The following is a 26990-nucleotide window of genomic DNA, read 5'->3' as shown; positions in this document are numbered from 1 at the left end:
TATATAAGTCCGTCTGGTTACAGGTTGCTGATGAGATGCCATTTTAATAACTGTTAGGAAGTCCTCCACTCCGTTAAATGCGTGTGTGCATGTGTGTGTGCGTGTGTGTTGTGTGATCATGTTTATATATCGCGCCTTACACCTCAAAAAAAAAAAAACTGAGGTGTAAGGTGCTATATATAAACATTGGTCAATCAAAAAATCAGAGCCCTAAATATAAATCTCAAATTCAAATGTCAAAAAGACATATTTGATGGAAATTAGGCGAATAGTGAAACATCTCCGAGTCCCAGGGAAACTTGGACACTTTGAGAGAGATTAGATTTAGCATTCAGTTTGTCAGGATTAAATGTGAGCTGGAGTCAAAATGGAAGATATGAACTCTAATGATGTCAGTGCATCTAAAGGTTTTTTTTTTTAATGTTCTCCTGAATTACAGTATAATTCAGTGTAAATAGTTACACTGAGAATATAATAACCACTGAAAATTAAAACTAGGTATTTGGGTTGAACATAAAGATATTTTTACTTGTTTGGTCTCACAAAAAATGTCTACTTTTCTCTGGCAATCTTGGCTGGTTTACCTTTGAATTAATTCATATAAAATGTCTGTTCATTACGTGAATTTCTGAGATTTGTAAGATTATTATTATTATTATTATTATTATTATTATTATTATTATTATTATTATTGTAAATGTATGGGGTTTGTACTTAAAACCACAACCTGTAATGTCAATTCACATGTTTTTAAAGGTAAATATTTCTCATGGCAAGTTCGTAAGTAAGAAAAACATTGGCAAACATGTAAATGTATAAACCCACCAATGTTATAGTAATGTTTTATAAGGCAGTAATAAGGAGAGATATGTGAGATTGTGTTTGTGTGGGCGTGAAGGAGCAAGGAAGTGTTTCATGGTGCCAGAAATGTTGATTTGAGTGCTGCTCATATCAGGACTGTGCCAGATCTGTCCATCAGGAATCACTTTGTTCCCGGCCTTTGGTTACTGGCTGACCTGTAATCCTGTAGGATTGTTTATATGGAAGAGCACAGTGTAGCTCCTGTCAGGAGGCTGCATGTGGTTACATGTTGCTCTGAACAGGAAAGTCAGCTTAATGCTTGCGCATATTATCTCTGCATATAACTGATGCATGAAAATTTAGGGCTGGTAAATACTTCAATACATTTGGTAAACAGAGGAGATAATGGTAGAAGTAACAAAATTATGAGGATGGTTGTGACAGCTAAAATTGCGAGAGAAATTATTATTATTATTATTATTATTATTATTATTATTAAATAAGCTTAAATTGTATCACTATGACATTTGTAGGGTAGCAACTCTGATGTCCTAGATGCTGTGCTCTGTCTCAGTAATGTGAGAATATTATGACTTGGTGTGGCCCCAGCTGGTTCTTTGAATGTCATTTCATCATTTGCCATCAGACGCTTTCCCAAGCTTATCTAATTGTCTAAACTGGAATGGCACCCCATTGCACACAGAGACACACAACAAATATTACTTTGGAAGCAATCCTATTTTACCCTTTCACTGTGACTTATTATACACTTCTAAAGAGAAAGAGAGGACTAGATAAATGCTTGAGGCATGACTCTTAATACATGAACACATCGTTTCTGGACACCTCTCTACCCAGTGCCTTACTCCTTACTTGACTCTTACATCCTTATCTTAGTGACAGCTGTCCTCTTTCGATGGAGGTATTATATTAAGCCTTTGGCAGCTAATAGTCTTGCTGTCTAATTGTGTTTGCTAATGATCCATGTGGAAATGGAGTAGTTTTGAGAAAGAAAGGGGATCAAATGCAAATGATACAGCACACCCAAACACAAATCTGTGTATGAGGCTATGTATGATCAGACGAATATAGTTTTATATATTTTTTTCTGACTAGATGTTATTTTGTATTTGGTGCACAGTTGATCAAGCGCAAGCGCGTCGCGCGCGCGCACACACACACACACACACACACACACACACACACACACACACACACACACACACACACACACACATAGAGTTTTATTCCCATTTGTTCTATTTAGTGTTGCTCATACATTGTTCCACTTGTGTACCAAACCATCTGGCTGTAGTAATCTCTTCCTTGATGTAACTAATTTAACCTCTGCTGGTACCACTGCTTGGAGATTTGTGCTGGAGAGGTATTGGAACGCATGGCCACTGCTGGACCCTCAGGAACAGGCCTAAATGTCCTTGGTTTCAGCAGGCAGCTGTCCCCACTTAAGCCCTAATTTCATCTCCACTCTCTTTCCCTCTGTGGGTCCTGTGAATTCAGTGGAAAACAAGGCTCTGGCAGCGTAGCTCCCAGCCTGCCCACCAATGGCTCGGTTAATAAAACTATCCATAGCACACTCTGGTAAAATGCTTAGGTACAGCACATGTACATCTATGACACATTTTGATAAACAGTTATCTACAGATACCCTGTAGATAAGCACAGTGATCGGTGAAGGCAACTGAGATTCTCAGTGATGTGAACATTCATATTTAAGACACTGATGGCTTGTGTGTGGTCATGCCTGTCATGACATGTGTATAGTACATACAGTATATAGGACAAAAAAAAAGTTGCATAATAGTCACATTGCCGTTGCTGTGTATTTGTTATTGCCTCTACTGAAATGTTGGCCTGCTTCTCTTCACAGCCAATCTGATGGCCCCATCTGGTCAGCCTGGTTGGGGTCTGGATTAGTCATGGTCTGGACCCTGTGACCACCCGACAGCCTTGCCAGGCTCTGTGCGTGCCACCCACAGACAGGCTGTAGCCGGTCCTGTCCAAAACCAGCAAGAACATAACAGCGCGCTCAAAACTGGACCACCTTCTTGTTGCACAGATCCTTGACAATTGGCCATAAATGGGCTTCAATCCCACACATAGCCACACATGATATGGACACAAGGTATAAAATAGACATATCAACTTGAATAAATACACTGCAAAAGTAAATAGGGTACTGGTAATAAACAAAAAGTAAATAAAAAATAACAAACGTAATTTCATCAAATAAAAGAAATTTATCTATGTATCTTTTACAAATTAGACAACTGAATAAATTGAATGAACAGAAAATGTAAAAGACAAAGAGAAACATGTTTAAATCCCACAGTTGAGGGCCTTTTTTTGCTCTGCACAGTAAGGCTGTCTCTCCAATAGCTTAATGCCTTTAGACAAAGCTTGGTGTGGAAGCTGGAGTAACCGTAACAGATGTTGAATGATTAAATTAGCAGTTGCTGGCTGTTCAAATATTCATGTCGCGTCAAGAATGTGTACCATTATAAACAAATTCCAGCCAATGCCGCTTAATTATTCTGTGCTTTTGTTTTCTTCACATATGGTTTGGAGGGAGAGGGTACTTTGTGTTAGACAATGGTGTAATATATTTTATTTGTGAAAACTGATTTATGAACAGAGCTTACATCTGGCCTTAGATTACATTAGGGCCTACATTGACAGTGTATGTATATATATATATATATATATATATATATATATATATATATATATATATATATATATATATATATATATATAAAATGCAGTTTATCTTCGAGTGGTCAACATATTCACGAGTGAGCAAAGCCAATGAGTGAAAATATTTTCAACACGAGAAGATGACCTTCATTTCTTCGTGCCATATTGTAATGTTCTTTATATTATATGGACACATCCATAAAACAAAACAAAACAAAACCCCACAAGCTAATCAAAATAATTTTGACTTTGAACTGGTTCGCCATTTTGACAATGTGTATCAAGTAAGTGGGAAAACACCAGGAGTGACATTATCAGAGTGAAATATCGGGAAATACATCACTCAGATCTGAAATTTATTTTGTATGAAAAATGTGAGTTTTTCAACATGAGAAGATAAACTCCATACCTTCAAGCCATTGTGTGATTTTCTTTTTATTACATCGACACATTCACAAACAAAAAGTACCCAAATTTATCAAAACAAAACAATTCACCAATTTTCTAATGAGGGACGTATAGAGATTTAGGTCACGGTTTTGGGTTTCCATGTCCCGGATGTAGCTCGTCTGAAAAATATAAGTGGCATATTTCCCAGGAAAACACTCATGTCCATATATATATAGGTCCATTAAGCTGCAACATACAAAATGTGTTATGTGTTCAAATTCTGTAGGCAAGCTTAAAGTACGTGCTTATCAGGGGTCCTGAACCAAAAGTACTAAAACACAGCAAATTGGACTGGTGTTGGTTGGAGTGGCCAGTTTATCCTTTTCTCAGGGGCTGTAGAATTTCTAGCTGTAACCTGGTCCAAAATCCACAGTCAGACTACAGACAAGAAAAGGTACTGAACTGATGGGTTTCCCAAAAGCCTCTTAATGCTAAGAGCATCTTAACTAAGAGAGAGAGAGCATTCATTGTGCTGCACGCTTGACCATTTAACAATGATCTTTGTGCTGCGATGCCTTTGGGAAACTTAAGCCTGTCCAGTTGTTGCTGGGCATATTGTTATTTATTTATTAAGGCGCTATAGTGCACTGCTTAATAATAATAATAATAATAATAATAATAATAATAATAATAATAATAATAATACAACCCGGGGCGGCACGGTGGTGTAGTGGTTAGCGCTGTCGCCTCACAGCAAGAAGGTTCTGGGTTCGAGCCCCATGGCCGGCGAGGGCCTTTCTGTATGGAGTTTGCATGTTCTCCCCGTGTCCGCGTGGGTTTCCTCCGGGTGCTCCGGTTTCCCCCACAGTCCAAAGACATGCAGGTTAGGTTAACTGGTGACTCTAAATTGACCGTAGGTGTGAATGTGAGTGTGAATGGTTGTCTGTGTCTATGTGTCAGCCCTGTGATGACCTGGCGACTTGTCCAGGGTGTACCCCGTCTTTCGCCCGTAGTCAGCTGGGATAGGCTCCAGCTTGCCTGCGACCCTGTAGAAGGATAAAGCGGCTAGAGATGATGAGATGAGATGAGATAATACAACCCCGATTCCAAAAAAGTTGGGACAAAGTACAAATTGTAAATAAAAACGGAATGCAATGACGTGGAAGTTTCAAAATTCCAAATTTTATTCAGAATAGAACATAGATGACATATCAAATGTTTAAACTGAGAAAATGTATCATTTAAAGAGAAAAATTAGGTGATTTTAAATTTCATGACAACAACACATCTCAAAAAAGTTGGGACAAGGCCATGTTTACCACTGTGAGACATCCCCTTTTCTCTTTACAACAGTCTGTAAACGTCTGGGGACTGAGGAGACAAGTTGCTCAAGTTTAGGGATAGGAATGTTAACCCATTCTTATCTAATGTAGGATTCTCGTTGCTCAACTGTCTTAGGTCTTTTTTGTTGTATCTTCCGTTTTATGATGCGCCAAATGTTTTCTATGGGTGAAAGATCTGGACTGCAGGCTGGCCAGTTCAGTACCCGGACCCTTCTTCTACGCAGCCATGATGCTGTAATTGATGCAGTATGTGGTTTGGCATTGTCATGTTGGAAAATGCAAGGTCTTCCCTGAAAGAGATGTCATCTGGATGGGAGCATATGTTGCTCTAGAACCTGGATATACCTTTCAGCATTGATGGTGTCTTTCCAGATGTGTAAGCTGCCCATGCCACACGCACTAATGCAACCCCATACCATCAGAGATGCAGGCTTCTGAACTGAGCGCTGATAACAACTTGGGTCGTCCTTCTCCTCTTTAGTCCGAATGACATGGCGTCCCTGATTTCCATAAAGAACTTCAAGTTTTGATTCGTCTGACCACAGAACAGTTTTCCACTTTGCCACAGTCCATTTTAAATGAGCCTTGGCCCTGAGAAGATGTCTGCGCTTCTGGATCATGTTTAGATACGGCTTCTTCTTTGAACTATAGAGTTTTAGCTGGCAACGGCGGATGGCACAGTGAATTGTGTTCACAGATAATGTTCTCTGGAAATATTCCTGAGCCCATTTTGTGATTTCCAATACAGAAGCATGCCTGTATGTGATGCAGTGCCGTCTAAGGGCCCGAAGATCACGGGCACCCAGTATGGTTTTCCATCCTTGACCCTTACGCACAGAGATTCTTCCAGATTCTCTGAATCTTTTGATGATATTATGCACTGTAGATGATGATATGTTCAAACTCTTTGCAATTTTATACTGTCGAACTCCTTTCTGATATTGCTCCACTATTTGTTGGCGCAGAATTAGGGGGATTGGTGATCCTCTTCCCATCTTTACTTCTGAGAGCTGCTGCCACTCCAAGATGCTCTTTTTATACCCAGTCATGTTAATGACCTATTGCCAATTGACCTAATGAGTTGCAATTTGGTCCTCCAGCTGTTCCTTTTTTTGTACCTTTAACTTTTCCAGCCTCTTATTGCCCCTGTCCCAACTTTTTTGAGATGTGTTGCTGTCATGAAATTTCAAATGAGCCAATATTTGGCATGAAATTTCAAAATGTCTCACTTTCGACATTTGATATGTTGTCTATGTTCTATTGTGAATACAATATCAGTTTTTGAGATTTGTAAATTATTGCATTCCGTTTTTATTTACAATTTGTACTTTGTCCCCACTTTTCTGGAATCGGGGTTGTAATAATAATAATAATAATAATAATAATAATAATAATAATTTCTTAGAAAGGCATGACACCAAGTCTCAATGCGTTTGCAAAAAAAAAGTTTGTGTGTCAAACCCTTTATTTAAAAAACAAACAAAAACAAACAAACAAACAAACAAACAAACAAACAAACAAACAAACAAACAAACTTAAAAGCACAACTGTGGTCTCAACTCAGGTGACTGTTAAATCACTAGGTGCACTATATTTTATATATTTATATCATATTACATAAAAGATACAATTTACAACATTTACAGAAATAATAGGCTACGTGATGACACTTTTTCACTTATTTTAACCATTTGCTACTCAGATTATATATCAGACTTTATAAAAGCTCCATAGAGTTCCCACTGGTCTGCTACTGCCATCTGCTGTTACACACACGCACAACAAGCCGCATCCTTTTTCCTGAAATACCCTTTTTCTTTCTTTTTTCTTTTTTTTAACAAGCGACAGCCGGATCAAGAAAAAAAGTAACGACACGATCTCCCATTATTTACACATGAGGTATTGAGTGAATTGTGGTAAACCCACAGGCCGAATCACTGTGAATATCGAGCGAGTTTCTCTCTTCTGCCCGGAATGAGCGCGCGCTCGGGAAGTGTGGTGACGTCTTTGGCTCGTGATTTGACTGAAGTTGTGCGCCGTGGGCGCGAGCCCAAGTTAGACCACCTGAAGACGGAAGTGAAATAACCGTAAAATCCAGGTGTTGGTTTTAACGGAGACACGTGGAGCCGAGGGAAGGTGAGCTGGACTCTGCGCCGGACTCTTCACCACAGTGAGTGTGTTTCCTCTCTGACTTTCACAAATCCATAATTGTGGCTGAATATTGGCTACTTTTATATTATATTATATTATATTATATTATATTATATTATATTATATTATATTACATTACCTTATAATATAATATAATATAATATAATATAATATAATATATTACCTTATATTACATCATATTACCTTATATTATATTATATTATATTATATTATATTATATTATATTATATTATATTATATTATATTATTTCTCCATGTTTTACAGCAAACCCAATACTGCACTGTAAAATATTTTGAATTGGTTTAACTTGGAAATACAAGTTCACTTGCTGCCTTGAAAATGCAAGTTAACTCAATTTGACCATTATCTTTGTTTCAACTCAGAAAAAGTCTCAATTAGTCAAGACAACTAAGTAGTTCAAGTCTAACCTTTGAAAACTTGCACAGATTAGTTCAAATTAAAACACTTTTCAGAGCTCATTGAGTTAAAGAGAAAAAGTAAGTGGACATAACTAAACAAGACTGAAATGTTTTACAGTGTGTAAGGCCTCTCTTTTGTTAAATTTGCTGTTTGCTTAAGCTTAAATTTGTTCTTAGAAATTGATAAATGGAGTCTGATAAAGCCTGAACTGAATTGTGGAAGCTTTTAAACCATGTCTTGAATCCGGCTTTTACAAATCTGTGCTTACTGTGGATCAAACTATTGAACATTTATGAGCCACTACGCTATGTGACTGACACAGTGCTAATGTAATACAGCAAAATAGATTATGATTGCTTTACTAACCTGGCCTGAGTTTCCCAAAGGCATCATAGCACAAAGATCATCATTAAATGGTAGAGCAAGCAGCACAATGAACTCTCTCTCTCTGTGTCTCTCTCTCTCTCTCTCTTAGTTAAGATGCTCTTAGGGTTAAGAGGCTTTTGTGAAACCCAACCCTGTTTATTTCTTTCATGTGTTGTTATGCCATCATGTAGGCTATTTTCATTTTAAACTATTGATTGTCATCATGGGCCTCCGGGGGGGGGGGAGGTTAGAACAATTCTAGGGGCCCAGCACTGCCATGGGGCCCTTTAAGGGGATGATAATATGCTTTTAATGATTTTAATAAGACTTTTGAAATAACAGCAATGCAATATTCCATCTGGTAAAACGAGCTAATTGAACAAGGTTGTCTATTTCTTGAGTTCTTCAACATATTGTCATTTAACCCTCCCCCTTTTGCGAAATGGTACGGTCCAGTTCCGGTAGAAGCGCGATGCGTTAAATCTGTGTGCTGATCAGTGCAACACTACTTGCTGCTGTGTCGTGGTGCAGCAGCCAGCCAGCCAGCAGTGGAGTGCATACAGTCTATGATCGCTAAATATGAAGAGTGGCTGTCAAAAACGTAAAGAAAGGCAGCTGAAAGCTGAAAGGGACCGGAGAGGCAGGCAACTGGTCACTCAGTTTTAACCAAAGAAGCTATCGCTCACATGTGTGTTCAAAATATTAGCGAATGGTAAATGAACAGTATGAACGTGGTTGGATTAGCCTATCAAGAGAACACTTTTACATTTGTACAGTGACATTTTTTCCATTTTAATAACTGAACTGACTTGTGTGATAAACAAGATGAAATATTACGTTATGCTGGTGCTAATAACTAGTGCTAATAACCAGTTTCATAACTAATGGGGTGCCCTAAATATGCACAGATTCAGCCTCAGGGGGACCTCCGCCCTACCAAACCACTGAACCCCCCTTTGGAGAAGGAGGTAAGCAGCAATACAACCCATAAATGCTTTAGGATTGAAGTTTTTAATGAGCGAGCGCCATATATAGTTTGCTAAAGTTGGGGGGCCCAAAATTCTAATCTTTCATGGGGCCCAAAATTTCTGGCGGCGCCCCTGAATGTTGTGCCTGCAAAACCTCACTAGTGAGAAGGAAACTTTTTGTGTCTCTCTCTCTCTCTCTCTCTCATTGTTTTAACAATAGATAAAGAGGAGCAGCAACAACAATTACGTTGTGGGGACCATCCAAAATTATCAGACTTTACTGTCCTTGTGGGACATTTCGTATATAACCACACACACGTTTGTCTTACTTTTCTTGTGAGGACCTTCTACTGACATCATTATTATGCAGTTAATGTTGTGCCTGCAAAACCTCAGTCGTGAGAAGGAAACTTTTTGGCAGGCAGGCAGGCAGGCAGGCAGGCAGTCTGTCTGTCTGTCTGTCTATCTATCTATCATGTTATTGTTTTAATAATAGATAAAGAGCAGCAACAACAATTCCGTTGTGGGGACCATCCAAAATTATCAGACTTGACTGTCCTAATGGGGACATTTCGTATATAAACACACACACACACACACACACACACACACACACACACACGTTTGTCTCACTATTCTTGTGAGGACCTTCTACTGACATCATTATTTATGCAGTTAATGTTGTGCCTGCAAAACCTCAGTAGTGAGAAGGAAACTTTTTGGCTCTATCTATCTATCTATCTATCTATCTATCTATCTATCTATCTATCTATCTATCTATCTATCTATCTATCTATCTGTCTGTCTGTCTGTCTGTCTGTCTGTCTGTCTGTCTGTCTGTCTGTCTGTCTGTCTGTCTGTCTGTCGTTGTTTTAACAATAGATAAACAACAACAAAAACAATTACGTTGTGGGGACCATCCAAATGTCCCCACAAGGTCAAAATTATTAGACTTTACTGTCCTTGTGGGGACATTTCGTATATAAACACACACACACACACACACACACACACACACACATTTGTCTCACTATTCTTGTGAGGACCTTCTACTGACGACATTTGATATGTCATCTATGTTCTATTCTGAATAAAATATGGAATTTTGAAACTTCCACATCATTGCATTCTGTTTTTATTTACAATTTGTACTTCGTCCCAACTTTTTTGGAATCGGGGTTGTATTTTCCTTGCACTGAAACACCTACTTCAAACCAGGAAGGGCTGTTACTTAGCTGCTTAGTTGAATGAAATAGGCATGTTGGGAGCAGGAAAAATTAAAATGTGCAAGATGGGGGTACTCCAGAACCAGTGGCGGCTGGTAGTCTTTCAAACAGGGGAGGCTGGTCGGTTACGATATTTCCAGATTTTAAAAGAAAAAAACACATCAATTTTGCCCATACTCTTGCCTCTGATCTGGCTGATTGTTGGCAGGGTCACAAACTGTGAAATAACAGGTTCTTTTGGCCCATTAGCCTACTGTCCAATATACATGATGATGGTGGTGTTGGGGGGGGTATATTTTAACATTTTATATTTTAAAATTGTGGCATGTTGTTTAAAAATTGACCTCGGCTGTGTTTTTGTTTAAAAATGTTTTCCAAATTGTAGCTGTGTTTAATTCATATCCAGAAAAACATATATTCCAATATAATATACTCAGCATAAACATTTTAAATAGATTCTATATTTTTGGTTCATCCATAACATATTACTAAAGTAGCCTATTTACTGTTGTTGATGTGGGTCACTTGCTGTTAGCCAATTCACTTTCTCGTACCAGGAGAGCTGAAAGGAACGAGTATTATTCCCTACCTTTTTCACCAAGTCAATTTGAGGCGTTGGTCTACCCTGCTCTTTAATTTTAATTTTTTCCTCGAAAGGAAGACTGGCAAATGGCTTCGCCAAAATTAAATCAGCAATGCTTGGCATCCGTGCGCAGCTTTCTTGCTAGCTGACTAGCCCCCTCAAGTTCAAGTTCAGTCACTCAAATAAACGAAATTTCTGGAACTAAGATAGCAAACTTGACAACACTATATTTACACTTTATTTACAATGAAAATATATACAAACTAAAAAAGCTGGTAGAAACCGTATGTAATGAATGAAATCGAAATGTAAGCTGATCTCTTACAATACACGCAGCACTTGCGAATCCGCATGGGACTGAACTGATGTTGCCAGATACTGCTGACGTTATCCAGCCCAAAATATGTTCAAAACCCGCCAAAATGCACTTAAAACCACCCAATCTGGCAACACTGTGCTGCCTGTCTATAGTTGAAACGAGCTTTCAATCAAAGAAAATATCCGGCCGCTTTCACCAATCACCAGTCTCCTCGCGGAAACTGCCATGTCCCTCCCATGTGAGGCTCGGAGTCCGTAGGCAGGCATTTTTGCAGTATTTGTCCAATAACCGTCTTGCATTTTGAGATTGAACAGCGCATAGCTCCCAAATGCCGTTGAAGTCCATTGAGGCTGGGAGTCCGTGAGACTCCGTGGGCGGGCATTTTCGCAGTATTTGTCCAATAATCGTCTTGCATTTTGAGATTGACAAGCACATAGCTCCCAATCCACTGAGGCTGGGCTGCCTCGCGCTGTCACGAGGGGGAGAAACTCACGCACACATTAGGTGAACTGGGGAAAGTTATAACGGAATGATTTCGCACTGTAGTTGGGTTGAGCACATATATTTCTATGATTCTGGATCTGAAATAGCAATGTTATAAGGTCGGCTATAACATAAGCCTAGCACAATTCATCCTACACGATGTTCATCATTTTTAGAGGAGGCTGAGCCTCCCTCATTGTCTTAGAGCACTCGCCCGTGTCCAGAACCACGGTTGGGAATCTTTAAGGGACCCAAACCGTGCCAGCAAAATGTCCCACGCAGCACAACAGAGCCCTTTTACCAAGTTCAACAGTTTCAGGAAAATGTAAAATTGTCTGTTATTAAACTCTCAGTATAAAGCTACATAATATTTTTAAAGTAAAATACTTTAAAAACAATAATAATTTTCTTTTTTGTACAAAACCACACTGACTTTATTTAGCTGCTTTTTAGTAAGTTTCAGTGTTTTTTTTTTTCTGTTAAAGGATCTAAGCTGTTCAGTCCTGATAAACACTGCAGCAAGAAACTCCAACCAACTCCAACCAAGTAAGGAAGGAAAGACTGGTTTGTGACCTGTATGGTTTCTGATTAACTCTCATCTGACCCAGTCGCACTCTTTTCACTCAGCATTGTTGTTTGTCGGATTTCAAACTGTAGCTGTTGTTTGGACATCTTTGACCTGTGATGAGGTTGATTTTGTGACTGCAGAAATGGATGCAGATCATGTGGGTGATAAGAGAGCGAGGCTACTGACCTCTAAAACCAAATGGAGTGAGATAGGTGGCATAACTGCTACTCAGCCATTCATCAGTGCCCAAACAGGTAGGATGAACCCTTAGGAATAATGCTGGCTTGACAGACTTAAACTCTAGCATAAGCATGTGGAAGCATTATGGATGTATTACCCTTGTGAATGATGAATGACGGTGGTGGCCATGTACAGGGTGTTTCAAATAAATTTATATTATTTGAGATGTAACTGTCCCAGAAACTACATAGTCTAGGTAAATTAAACTGTTGAAAAATATAAGATTTATTCCTCAAAATTTGAATTAGAGATTCAAAGGTATGTGGATTCCATGAACAATTTCGCAAATTTTCAATATGCACACTGCCTGAGACACAGACACACAGACAGCCTTCCCCTTTGTATTTTTTGTGTAATGTCCAAATCTGCATTGTAGTTGGTGCATTTTTAGAGAATTCTCTCATAAATGCACGCTGCACAGTCTTGTTCGACTGTGTTCAAGCACACTAAACGCCTTTTCTTTTCCAGTGAATGGCATTTCTATACCTAAAAAGATAAAACCAAAAAACATCAAACATGAAATTTTGACCTCCACACTTGCTGTTAAAATTTTAGGTCAATTGAACCAGAATTGGCAAAGTTATTATCTCATCTCATCTCATTATCTCTAGCCGCTTTATCCTGTTCTACAGGGTCGCAGGCAAGCTGGAGTCTATCCCAGCTGACTATGGGCAAAAGGCGGGGTACACCCTGGACAAGTCGCCAGGTCATCACAGGGCTGACACACAGACACAGACAACCATTCACACTCACATTCACACCTACGGTCAATTTAGAGTCACCAGTTAACCTAACCTGCATGTCTTTGGACTGTGGGGGAAACCGGAGCACCCGGAGGAAACCCACGCGGACACGGGGAGAACATGCAAACTCCACACAGAAAGGCCTTCGCCGGCCACGGGGCTCGAACCCGGACCTTCTTGCTGTGAGGCAACAGCGCTAACCACTACACCACCGTGCCGCCCCGGCAAAGTTATTAGATTGTGAAATATCAAATTTTTTTAAACACCCTGTACAATTTACAGTGGTGCTTGAAAGTTTGTGAACCCTTTAGAATTTTCTATATTTGTGCATAAATATGACCTAAAACATCATCAGATTTTTACACAAGTCCTAAAAGTAGATAAAGAGAACCCAGTTAAACAAATGAGACAAAAATATTCTACTTGGTCATTTATTTATTGAGAAAAATGATCCAATATTACATATCTGTGAGTGGCAAAAGTATGTGAACCTCTAGGATTAGCAGTTAATTTGAAGGTGAAATTAGAGTCAGGTGTTTTCAATCAATGGGATGACAATCAGGTGTGAGTGGGCACCCTGTTTTATTTAAAGAACAGGGATCTATCAAAGTCTGATTTTCACAACACATGTTTGTTTAAGTGTATCATGGCACAAACAAAGGAGATTTCTGAGGACCTCAGAAAAAGCATTGTTGATGCTCATCTCATCTCATCTCATCTCATCTCATTATCTCTAGCCGCTTTATCCTGTTCTACAGGGTCACAGGCAAGCTCATCAGGCTGAAAACTTTTTGGTTTAAATGAGAAGTGTTTTCCTTTCTCCAAACATAACACTGCATTCCAGCATAAGAACCTTATCCCATCTGTGAAACATGGTGGTGGTACCGTAGTATCATGGTTTGGGCCTGTTTTGCTGCATCTGGGCCAGGATGGCTTGCCATCATTGATGGAACAATGAATTCTGAATTATACCAGCGAATTCTAAAGGGAAATGTCAGGACATCTGTCCGTGAACTCAATCTCAAGAGAAGGTGGCTCATGCAGCAAGACAATGACCCTAAGCACATAAGTCGTTCTACCAAAGAATGGTTAAAGAAGAATAAAGTTAATGTTTTGGAATGGCCAAGTCAAAGTCCTGACCTTAATCCAATCGAAATGTCGTGGAAGGACCTGAAGCGAGCAGTTCATGTGAGGAAACCCACCAACATCCCAGAGTTGAAGCTGTTCTGTATGGAGGAATGGGCTAAAATTCCTCCAAGCCGGTGTGCAGGACTGATCAACAGTTACCGGAAATGTTTAGTTGCAGTTATTGCTGCACAAGGGGGTCACACCAGATACTGAAAGCAAAGGTTCACATACTTTTGCCACTCACAGATATGTAATATTGGATCATTTTCCTCAATAAATAAATGACCAAGTATAATATTTTTGTTTCATTTGTTTAACTGGGTTCTCTTTATCTACTTTTAGGACTTGTGTGAAAATCTGATGATGTTTTAGGTCATATTTATGCAGAAATATAGAAAATTCTAAAGGGTTCAAAAACTTTCAAGCACCACTGTATCTGTCACAGAGACAATCCATAAATCATACTCAGTTATTCAAATCCAAACGTAATCACAGAAACCGAGTGAGCACTGAATATTAATATTTAGCTCTTTTGCTATTTGTTTTCAACAGAAAAGTATAATCAAGACAGCATTAATCAGTGGCATAGTCGTGTTACTGAGTAAGTATTAATTCACCTAGCTGTTTTGATTGACTCTAGCTGTTTGAATGTTTTCAAATGTAGCATGATTTTCATTAATCTTTTAAATGGTTCATAATGTATCAGGGCTGCATGAGTCTATACTGCATTAGTTTGTAAGATACACCATAGACATCCAGTATGTTCAAATCTTTTATAATTTTGGCTTCCTCTTTTAGTGAACATGCTAATCAAGAGAATGTCCGGGAATATGCAGGTAAGACAGTTTTTGAAAATGTGACAAAAGCGACTGACTTCTCAAGCATCACTTGGCAGTGTTTAAAGTGTCATATTGGAGTGGGAATAAAGATACACTATATCACTGGAATTCTTAACATCTGCCACTTTAATTGAAAGTGAACTTTGTGATATTGAAATAATATAATATTTAGTCATATTTGGTTAATAGAACATTATACCTTACATGTGTTCAGATTGTTCAAATCAGTTCCCTTGGCAACTGATTCTAGCCATTTTGAGGCTCCAGTTAATGGGCAGTGGCTGTGCGTGCCTGATCCAGTCAAACAACATGCAAAGTAGTTCTGGGCTGGAACAACTCTTGGCTGAAAAGTTTACCCTGTAATTCAATCTATTGAAGGTTATTGGCATTAAACACAAGGTTTAAGCTCTGTAGTTTTATGATATAGTGCTCCCACTGTCACATGAGAGATTTAAAAAAAAACATGCAGCTAAAGAGGTAAGTTCATTGATTTTATTTTAAACCTGTTGCAGCTGAGCAGTGAAGCTAAGCTTGAGTTGTACTTAAATTAATGGCGTTGGGATTCCCTGACTGTTAGTTTACATTGTGTTGATTTTGTATGTGCTGTAAAATAAACAATGACATTTTGCTTATAGTATAGCATTTGAGGAAGACTGGCATGTCTGAAGATGACTTAGTACTTATTTTAAAAAGTCAACCCATTGCTGTTTTGAATTTTTCAGGCTTTGGGGACAAGTTGAGTTGAAAATACTGGGCTAAAACAGGATCTTTGGTTTTAAACATATCATCGATTTATCTGTAAAGTGCTCACAGTTTCATTCTTTTAGCTTTCAAGCTGTGACATATACACAGAGCAAACCTCATTCCAATGCTGGCTTATTTAGATTAGAGTGAAATGGATTGGCACAACACTGGGGCATGTGGAATAAGTTCATGTGGCGTCAGCTGCCTGTGAGAGGACATTAGCAGGACGAAAGGTTCAGGGATACAGCTTTAAGCCTCTCTCCCTTGACTGGATGTTTAACCATGCCGAGGAACTCTGCTTGGTTTGGCAAGAACGATAACGCTGCTCTTGTCCAAACACCATCATGGTGTGAGACACACCAGTACGCTGCTCTCTGTCACCTCTGTCGGAGTCAAAAATTTGCCTCTGTGTGTCGATGCAAGTAAAGAATCAGCATGCATGCTCTGGGTGCTCCTCAAATAATAGCAAAAGGAAGGTAAGTAGGACTCAAAGTGAAATTCTGAGGCAAAAGAAATTGAGGAAATTTGACTTTGTGTCCCTCCAGAGTGGACAAAGTCAACAAGTCTCTCTCACAGGGACAGAACAGCTACAACTCCTACCAGCTCCGCAACCACAAAAATACCAACACCGCAGAGAATTTGTTACAGCTAACCCAAAAAGCTATTGGCATCACTGAGATGGCTTTGCTGCTTACCCTCTTAAAGTGTCGTTTGTGTTATTTAAGTGCTATTTACTGCAGTAGTTCATGTGATTTATTCTACAATAAAAGGAATAGGAGAGGAATGCAGTTTTGCAATAATTTACAATTTTGAGTAATGGGAGTTTCAACAGGTTAAAATATTGGGTTGTGGAGCTGTCTTGCTTCTTGTTCAGAATAAATATCAGGCATTTTTGTATTCTCAGTAACCATTTCAAATGCTACCTCCTATAGTCGTTTGACTTTCCCTGTTTATTTATCTGTTCAGATACTTTGTCTTGGTTTTGTTAGGGCTGCTTTTCCACAGACAGAAATGTGTACTATGAACCTTTGTGAATCTTTCTGTTTTTTTTTTTGTCTGCTGTCAAGCACATTATTAATAGATGTGGAGCAGTGGTTTTAAAATGGCAGCCAAAAAGACCGTAAGTCTTAGAAAGGGAAAGAAACCCCTGAATGGAACAGATTGCCAGTGCTTCACAGAATCAAACACAGCTAATGCTTTGGCAGAAGAGAAGGCGACATAATAGGATAGGCCTGCATTAGGGATGCTCTTATGAGAAGAAACTGAGGCTCACTTTGTCCCTGACATCATGCCAAAGGGAGCAAGTTGAAGGAAAGATCTTGATGGTGCAATGTGAGAGGACAGCCAACTGAAAACATCAAGGAGAGCAGCTCTTTCCTAATATAGCTTCTGTTCTGCCTTAGTGTCAGTGACACCAAACAGAGACTGAGTTTGTTCTATTGCAGTTGAAGATGACGTTCTCTCTTTTTTCCTTTTTCCAAAACAGCATCTTTATATGATAAAACAACTCCGAACACTGTGCAAGAATTTCTTAGGTAAGAATTTTTCCCCCCCCCCAGCAACATATAAATAGGAGTGTGATCCATAAAAATAATAGTTCATTTCAGAAATCTCAGGACAATTCCATTTCTGTTTACTGTATTATTTATTTATGGCACAATGTATTTTGTATTTTGCATGGGAATTTTTTGTATTTTTGTATTTTGCATGGGAATATTTTGTATTTTGCTCCTGGCCAGCTTTAATCTTTTTTCAACTAGTTTCTTTTGTTTGAGGCTCAGATGAAAATGTGTTTATTGGTATCAAATAAAAAAAAATTCAGCTTCTTATAGCAAATCCTTGTTTATAAAACCAACATTCATCAAATTTAGCTTTAGCCTGAGCATGCTACAAATATTTATGTCTGATTTGAATGTTTCTCAGTCTGTGAGTACATTAGAAACTGTACTGCAGTGTTTTCCCTGCTGTAACACTTGTCTGAATGGGGTTACATGGGTGTGGCAATTTAGGGAAAGCACTAAAATTAGTACTGCAGGGTTGCTCTTTAAGCAGAATTAGGAATCACTGCTGTACTGTTGTCCCAGGATGTGACACATAAGAATGAAGTGCATGAGGGTCATGTGATGTTTGTGACGTTGGGATGAAATGGGATAGTGCCTCATATTTCCCATGCAAATGTACTGACTGCGTTGGTTTGCATGAGGTTTGCTGGGAAAGCTATAAGACCTGGGAAACAGGCTGGGATTGGAAACAGGATTTAGGGTTGTAATGTGTGGTGATTTCAGGTGAACACTGAGCACTGACAGGTCTGTGGCTGAATGTTCTAATTTACTGACACGGTCTGTTCACAATTCAGCACACATCCAGAAAGACCACTTCTGACCTCTGCCTGGAACAGCTTGACATCTGGAATTTCAAGCCATTCTGGACCACTTAGGTACCTTTCTTTCATTCACATAGTTATGTTTCTTGACTGTGGTTTATATTGGATTTGAGACTCTCAGTAATGTGACTTCCAGTGCCATGGATGCCCTGACCCTCTGGCAGGATGATCCAGAGGAGTTGCTGCTGGATCTGGGCTTCGGTGCTGAGGAACCTGACATCACAGTGAAGATCCCAGCACGTTTTATCAACCACCAGTCCCAGGCCCGTGGCATCAACCTCCAGGTCTTCTTGGAGGCTCAACAGAACCGCATAGATGTAGAGAATCCAGATGTCAGAAGTGAGGACTTAATTTCATTAGAAAACAGACATTTTACAAACATTGACAGAAACTTGTTGAAAAACAACACTTTGTTGTCCTACAGCAGAGGGAAATATTGCCTGTTCATTTTCTGGATGACTGTAGTGTAGTAAAGGCTTGATAACTGGTGCCTGTTTGAATGCTACTTAAAATTTTTCTAGTGTGATGAAGTGTAATGACCTCAATCACTATAAGTTACTTATTTCAATCACCCTCCTTCTTCCTATATGCAGATCGATTTAGGCAGATAGAGGTGCTACAGCAGGTCACTACAGCCTTCACTTCCTTGGTTGGAGGTGTCGTTCCAGGTGCAGAAAGACCTGTGGAATCTCAAATTTCAGAAGAAGCCAGGGTGAGGAGGAAACGTGTTGGCATGCTCTTCCGGAATGCATCCAAGAAGTCGCTTAGCCAACTGGCCAGTTCCCGAGCCCAGCATCCGCTCTCCCCTTCATTGGCAGGCCAGTCCTCCAGTCCAGAGCTGCCTGGAGATGTTCTTGAGAAACGAATCCCACTGAAACGTGCCAACCTTAGCCCTCTGGTAGAGGAGCAGACCTTTGTCTCAGAAGAAGCTGAATCCACTGAGACCACTACCCTCCCTCAGGTTAAGAACAGCAGTCCAAAGGAAGGTAGAGAACTGAAGAATGTTACATCAGCTATTAACTCTGCAAGAGGGGGTACAGGAGTGCCAGCAGAGTCTTTTGAGCTGGAAGAGGTAATGCTATGTCTGTATTTTCATTTCTTACTATTGTATGATTGCATTTTGTTTACTGATTTATTTATCAACAATATTTAAACAGGTGGTCCAATTCAGCTAAGGCTGGTTTAAATGGAGGCCTGTAATATAACTAAATAACATATACAAACACCCAAAAAAGGGATATAAATATGTGAATATATTCTATCCACATTCACTGGATATGAGCAATTGTACGCTCTGATTGGCTACACTACTACTAGGCTATCAGCTCATATCCCATGAGTAGAGAAAAATAAAATGGTGGAGCGTGTTGCTGAACCAACCAAGGACGGAATAAAAACTCTACAAAAAAGCAACAAAATATGGAATAAAAGTATTCGATAGTAAGAACATGTCTTTTTTTTTCAAGAATTATTATTATTATTATTGCATTTTTCACAAATTGCTACTGTCATTTCGTTGGTTTATTTACATTCTAAGCGGAAATGATTTTGTTGGACGTTTTGTATAAAGTGTTTATTTATTGAATTTGTAAAAAAAAAATTCTCTGTTTCTCAAAATCCAGTGAATGTGGATAGAATAAAACAGTTATTCCACTCAACCTCGTTGTACATGGCCTATAGCCAACTCGGCTATCAGCTCATGTACAAATTGATTTTGTGGAATAACTGTTAAATATATGAACAAAAAGCTATAGTCTATGAATACACATATATCCAAAGTAACGGCACAGATGAAGTCTGATAGCCTGGCTAACGCGACTTCAAAGCTCTCCGAGCATTTGGTCTGGCCAAGCTATTAAGCCAAACCGTTTCCCAGAGCCCGTGGTTGACCCGCCTCCCTGAAATGCCTCAGTTTGCTACTGGTCGAAGCCAGAAAAAGCTGTGACGAAGCTTAAACCAATCACATCACTCTTTCCTCTGACGTATGCGACGCGACGGGGCTAACTGGTAGATTAAACTCTTACCAAAGCCGGTCGGGAGCAAGGCGAAAACGTCCTTCCTTTCAATAAATACCTCCAGGGCTGCTCTTTGCTCCGTTTTCAATGAGAACTTCCTGTTGAATGCTTTCAATACAGCATCTACCGCTGTGTTAAAGGCTTGCCGCTGCTCCATGTTCGTGATGTGAATGAAGCGCTTCCGGCATAGATTCTGTAAACAATCTATGGCTTCCGGTCGCAGTTCTACTACGTCACTGCCTTGAACACGCCTCTACCCAGGGCCGTTGGAGATGCTCAAAGTTGATTGGTTCCCGATTTTTCGGGAGCTTGGAAATGCTGTAGATAGCCTGCCTGGCCAGACTAAGCTCGGAACAGGCCCTCGTGTTGCGTCACGCTTAGGATGGGCGGGCCCAGGCTAGAAGTCTGAGGTTCTTCTTGAATTTTGCATCTATTTGGGCTCCCATGAGAAATTGTAGTTCTTGTTTATGAAATCATCAATAATTAAGCCATGCGGCATTTTTTTTCCTCTCGTGTAGTGTTTCCTAATCCCGAACTACATTTTATCAAGGCACCTGACTCAGCTTTTGAGCTGATTAACAAGCCCTTGATAAAATTAAATGTTGTATTCAACCACGAAAAGCACTGAAATTAGCCCATTAACAGGATTGTTGTGGTAAAGTGGCAGATTATAGCACATCATTAAGAAAAGTATGTGAGGGTCATGAGATAGCTATCAGACAGAATACTTGAACTGGCCTAATTAGTTCTATTTGTTTTCTGTTCTCAGATCCAGAGTTTTGATGAGGGAAGCATAGGAGGAACCTGCACTGGTACTCCTGATCATCAAGGTTTGTGTGCTGATTTTTTTTTTTTTTGGTAATAGTTTTCATTAGGTCCGTCCATTAACTATAAAACGAGGCTTTAGATGTTCTCAAGTTGTCAGAATTTTATGTGTGTGGGTGTGATGGGTCATATATAAATATGAAAACTTTTTTAGGACTATTTTAGCTTCTTGAAAAGTGAAGGTTAATGCAGTATGTCACTGTAATTTAATGGAGTTGTTTAATTGCGAGTAAACAGTGTTGATGACATGCAAAACTGACATACAATGCATTCCGATAGCTTCATGTGGACACTAGATTAGGCTTGCTCAAAAATCCTATTGCTCCTTTGAACATAGGTGATGTAAAGTCTGCTTTGTGCCTATGCAGAAGCACAAATAGCAGGCATTTATTTAGGTTTACTGAACTTATGCAGTGTTAATTGATGTGTGTTTATGCTGCATTATGTAATGGAAAAAGTGATTAACTTCAGACAGTTGTTATCGTGGTTTGTGTAGGTAATGAGCGGGCATGCCTCACACGAGTGAGGACAAATAGCTGTCAGTCTGACAGTAGTGGATTTTTGGAGGAACCGTTCGTTCCTGCTTGCCCTAACCCTGGACCTGAGCTCATGAAGGTAAGACTGACTAATGCAAATACCTTTGTAGCTATGAAAAAAAAAAAGTGTTTCAGGAATGATACGTTTTTGCAAAATTCAACAAGAGTTCTTTTAATTAAATGGACATATCTGTTCCATATCTTGATGTGTATGATGCAGGTGCTGAATGCCATGTCAGGGGATAGTACAGAAAACCCACAGAAGAGTGAGGACCTGCAGGAGACAGCAATCCACTCTTCATACATCCAGGATTCTAATAAGTTGCTTAAACAGACTGACCCCTCTGCAACAGACTCAAATATTGATATAGCAAAGGGACCAGCACATACTGGAATGAAAACAAGTACAGGAGACACTACAAAGAGGGACTTGCAGGACACTAATCGAACAGATCGTTTGGTAAATAAGGAAGTTGTGCAGAAGGACATTGTTGATGTCTGTGTGAGAGAAAGTACGACATTACAGAAAGACTCACTTGGTCTGTGTGACTATGGAACCAATACCTTACAAAGTACTACATTAAAAAAGGACTCACCTGGTCTATGTGACTACAGCGCCAAGAGCATAAAAAGTACCACATTACAAAAGGACTCATCCGGTCTATGTGACTACAGTGCCAATACTGTACAAAGTAATACATTACAAAAAGACTCACCAGCCCTACACGATTACAACACCAATACTATACAAAATATCACATTACCAAAGGATTCACCAGGTCTAGGTGACTATGGCACCAATACCATACCAAGTACCACATTACAAAAGGAGTCACTAAATCAGGTTCTAAATGACTATGGTTTTGGGGAAAGTGTCAAATTTCAAAAGAACTCACTAAATCAATCACATTACATGGTTGTGGGAGGTGGTTCACAGATGGAGAAACGGAAATCGGATGTTTCTGTGTTTAAATCGGACTCTTCTTCCACTGACCCAAAAGCAGGTACAGAAAAAGTCCCATCCTCCACAGAAAGGTACTACGGACGTTCTGTCTCGGTGCAGATGTGCTCAAACTTGACCTCCCAGAGTTCTCTAAGAGGCAGCATCAGTCACAGCTCATTGACAGGGCACAGTCCCACCAGTGATGTTCAGCTCAGAAGAGTGTGTATGGAACAGTTAGACTCTGATGTGACTAATAACTCGGACAATGCCCAAAGCACAAACACCCCTACAACAAAGGCACATACGTTAACAAACCCATGGTACCCTCTGGAGAGTTCCAAGGGACCACAGTCGATGTCACTCGACAAGGGCCGGTCTTATGAGGAAGACACACGGTGGGAGGCAGCACTTTGGTCAGGAGCTCAGAGCTGCAGCTCCTGTGGGTACAAACAGCAATGCTGCTGCCAGAATAAGAACAGCAAGAAAAAGCTACACCCAGCCTCCAGCCTACCTGTGAGTTACTTATAGCTCAACAATAGATTTTAGTCCAAGAGCAAATTTGGTTTGAGATATTTTTCCAGTTTTGGACCCTCTCAGGAGAAATTTAAGATCTCCTATTATTTATCTACAAGTCCAAAACCTTAACCATGATATTAAAATTGGCAAATTGTATACTATGGTATATAGCGAGTGTAAAATGGACAGTGTTCAATTGTTCTAAAGAGACGTGTTCATTAAAAGGGTTAAGGGCTGGCTTTCATAAATGGAGCAGATTTTCATTTGAATAGCTTATTTGCATGCGTGATGCAAGGGAGTGGAGATTGCTGACCACTTCAGTCCACCCTACAGCACTTGCATAGACTCCAGAGACTCGGGCTTCACCAGTAAACATTCTCAAACACATATTCATTGCTAACACACAAAGAGTGGAGGCTTCAAGTGGCTGACACATTGTTCTGCTTTATCTTTGTTTCTGCAGTATTCAATGGAGGAATTGATAGGCATGATGAGATGTATGTGGAAGTTCCGGAAGATGTTGGCAGAGATCGAGGAGAGGCTGGAGGAGGAACAGGAGCTTGTAAATAGTTCTTTCTCAGACGAACACAGGTTAGTCTTCATGTTTTCTGCCAGACAGTAATTATCAATATTCTTAATAACAAGATAATCAATTAATTATGATGCCTGTGGTTAATTAGAAAATTAAAAATGTCGTCCTCTATGTGTTCCGATGTCTTGTAATAGACCATTGCATTATAGACCATTGCAACTATGAATATAGACCATTGCAATTATGGCAAAATAGTTGAAATTAAGAAGCATCACAGGTACTTTTTTTGTCTTTCCCTCACCTTATTGAGTCAGTTCCTTTTTGCTGGAGGCATCGACATTGTGGAAAATCTTGCTTCTATTTGTCAAATTGTCCTGTAAGAATAACTAGTCTTCCATTCAAAAATTAGTCCAAGCATAGAAGGGAAAAATAATCATGCTGCAATAAAAGAAATGCTTTTGGAGTCCTGATAGTTTATTAAATGGTTATTGGTTCTCTATACTGCCGCCTCTCTATACTACAGAGACTCCACATGCATGTTTTTATGCCTCTGCCACTAGACAAGCGAGACATTATGTTTTTGGGTTTTGTCATGTTTCCGTCTGTCCATCCAAGATCCTGATTCAATCAATATCGAAAGAACGAGTGGTTGAAATGTTTGTAGGATTTGTATGGGATTATCATAGGATTATCCAAATAGAGTCAAGGTCACAGCAAGGTCAAACAGGTGAAATTGTTTTTCTTTAATGGCTTCCTTCCTTTTTCATACACAGGGCATGTTACTTATACTGTACATTCATGTTCAGGAATTCGCTGCCCTTTTTTGGCAGTGGAGGCATCCTCATGGACACTGCTGACATTCTGTAATTCTGCCTGTTAAAAAATATATGAAATAATACTACAAACAAGTTTAATAGGATCGTTTAGCTTCTTAATCTAAGCTTGTCTTTAGGTGTTGACAGTGTCTTTCTCTTGCACAGGGAAGAGGTGCAGGATATTCTGAAGCTGAGAACAGCTGTCAAAAAAGAATCTGAAATGTTTGAACAACAGCTCAATGATCTGGTCCAGGCCTATGACGACAACCTACAAATGGTATCCAGTCTTTTTCATTAATCCAGAATATTCTTGTTTTTAGATCATGACTGATGGATATAAATCAGATGTAACCATCCAGTACTTAGTATCTGTACCAGGACTGAAAGCATAGATTAATAGCAGATCTAACTGACATTTCCCATTGTATTTTATGCTATGGTTGAAAGACATGACACACATCTTGCATGCGATTATAGGACACAGATTGTCTTAATGCATGCTGTCCTCGTGCCTGTGATGTCTCACATCACTTGGCAACCGAAGCTTTGTTTACTAAGATGTCAATATCGGTTTAGTACTGGGTACTAGCTGATATTCTGAGCTCTGTTAACAATATTGTTTAAAATGGAAAAGCATATTATATTTAATCAGTATAAAATGAGGGGGCGGCGCGGTGGTGTAGTGGTTAGCGCTGTCGCCTCACAGCAAGAAGGTCCTGGGTTCGAGCCCCGGGGCCAGCGAGGGCCTTTCTGTGTGGAGTTTGCATGTTCTCCCCGTGTCCGCGTGGGTTTCCTCCGGGTGCTCCGGTTTCCCCCACAGTCCAAAGACATGCAGGTTAGGTTAACTGGTGACTCTAAATTGACCGTGAGTGTGAATGGTTGTCTGTGTCTATGTGTCAGCCCTGTGATGACCTGGCGACTTGTCCAGGGTGTACCCCGCCTCTCGCCCGTAGTCAGCTGGGATAGGCTCCAGCTTGCCTGCGACCCTGTAGAAGGATAAAGCGGCTAGAGATAATGAGATGAGATCATTTTTTAACAGCTTAGTATCTGAGCTTAGTATCCTAACCTGCTCAAGGCTCATCAAGTCTGGCACACCAGGGATTTTGAACATAAAGTTGCCTAGTCATAAGAACAAAGGTTTAACTGTGAATATATCACTGCCCAAATTTATACAACTAACTTTAAATGCAGTATATTATGGAAATTGTATTATAGTATTTGTTTGGACAATGTTTTGTAGAAGATGAACAACCTTTTGGATGAGCAGTCCCACCTGTGCACTCAGCTGAGGTTTACACACCAACCGGGACGCATCTCCAAAAAAAGCGTGGGCATTCAGTGCACCTTGCTGACAGACAGCCCCGAGTCATGTCTCTCTACACAACTTACAGATGACACGAGGTTAATTCACAACACCAAATGGATCCCTGACAGCAAGGCCGACAAGCTGGATTTTGTAGGATTTATCAAAAACGTATGTATTTAATTCTCTTTTCAAGTCTCTAATATTGTGAGTATTGAGCATCATGAATATGGTTTCAGTCCTCTGTTTCTTCCCAGTTAAAGGATGGGATCCATGAACAATGATTCGCTGGAATGAAAAAGTAGGTGTCAATAAAATAATGCTTTTGCTGTTTTATGTTCAGTAAAACTTTTGTGATTTGTTTGGCTTTTAAGGAAATTTTAATATTTTTTATTTATCTTAATTTAAAGTTTAAGGACAATATTAAAATATTCTTATGTTAACATGCTATAAAAACTTTGTTAAAGCATTTTTTAATTTTTCTTTTCAGTTCTTCAACATCAAGAGAGGAGGATAAATTAATCTTGTAGTATTTTGATGTGTTATTATAATTATATTTTCAGTGTAAAATATTTTATAAGAGGAGTTATTTTTTTAGTCAAATTCATTGAAATGTCATGTATGTCTTGAATCCAAGACCAGTAAAATCAGTCAATGTAAGAAATTTACAGACGTCTACAGTGTTGTGGTGTTGCTCCTAATAATTTGGAAGCGCAGACCTGTAAAAATGTAAAAGTTAAATCCACTGTCACAAATTATAAAGGAATTTAATTACAAACTATATATTTTTGCAGTAACATGGTTGGATGAAGACATTTATTGCATGTGTGTAGTTTGAAAACGCACACACTAATAATAATAATAATGCGTGTGTGTGTTTTCAGTTCTTCAGAAATGTAAATAAAAAAGAAAGCAGTGATTTCTAAACTGACTCTGACTTTTTTTATTTCATTGCAGACAGTTTGAACCCAAGATATTTCATGTTTTTCTCATCAACTTCATTTAATTTGTTAATATAGATCCATTCCTGCATTTTAGGCCTGTAACACATTCCAAAAAAGTTGTGAATGGGG

At 39.3% G+C, this 26990-nt stretch overlaps 1 protein-coding gene across 1 annotated transcript; it reads left to right on the top strand.

The window, feature by feature from the left end:
• The first annotated feature begins 12497 nt into the window (after window positions 1-12497).
• Window positions 12498-26429, top strand: itprid1 (ITPR interacting domain containing 1). Its single transcript, XM_060920621.1, has 15 exons — window positions 12498-12609; window positions 15019-15067; window positions 15265-15302; window positions 17536-17584; window positions 18406-18486; window positions 18569-18771; window positions 19026-19504; window positions 21217-21277; window positions 21769-21887; window positions 22029-23264; window positions 23731-23858; window positions 24780-24891; window positions 25855-26088; window positions 26175-26218; window positions 26408-26429. Exons 1-14 carry the CDS (start codon window positions 12498-12500, stop codon window positions 26199-26201), a joined length of 2928 nt encoding a protein of 975 aa, XP_060776604.1. The 3' UTR covers window positions 26202-26218; window positions 26408-26429.
• The last annotated feature ends 561 nt before the right edge of the window (window positions 26430-26990 follow it).

The sequence above is a fragment of the Neoarius graeffei genome, chromosome 5 (assembly GCF_027579695.1).
Source record: "Neoarius graeffei isolate fNeoGra1 chromosome 5, fNeoGra1.pri, whole genome shotgun sequence".
NCBI lineage: Eukaryota > Metazoa > Chordata > Actinopteri > Siluriformes > Ariidae > Neoarius > Neoarius graeffei.
Note: the sequence above shows the minus strand (reverse complement) of the source record. Positions and strands in the feature narration are given on the sequence as shown.

Bases quoted from the DNA above. Each gene is read 5' to 3' on its own strand.
- itprid1 (XM_060920621.1), top strand. From the start codon at position 12,498: ATGGATGCAGATCATGTGGGTGATAAGAGAGCGAGGCTACTGACCTCT. The intron at 18,487-18,568 runs GTACCTTTCTTT...TGTGACTTCCAG, and splicing joins AGCCATTCTGGACCACTTAG to TGCCATGGATGCCCTGACCC. The intron at 23,859-24,779 runs GTTAGTCTTCAT...TCTCTTGCACAG, and splicing joins TCTTTCTCAGACGAACACAG to GGAAGAGGTGCAGGATATTC.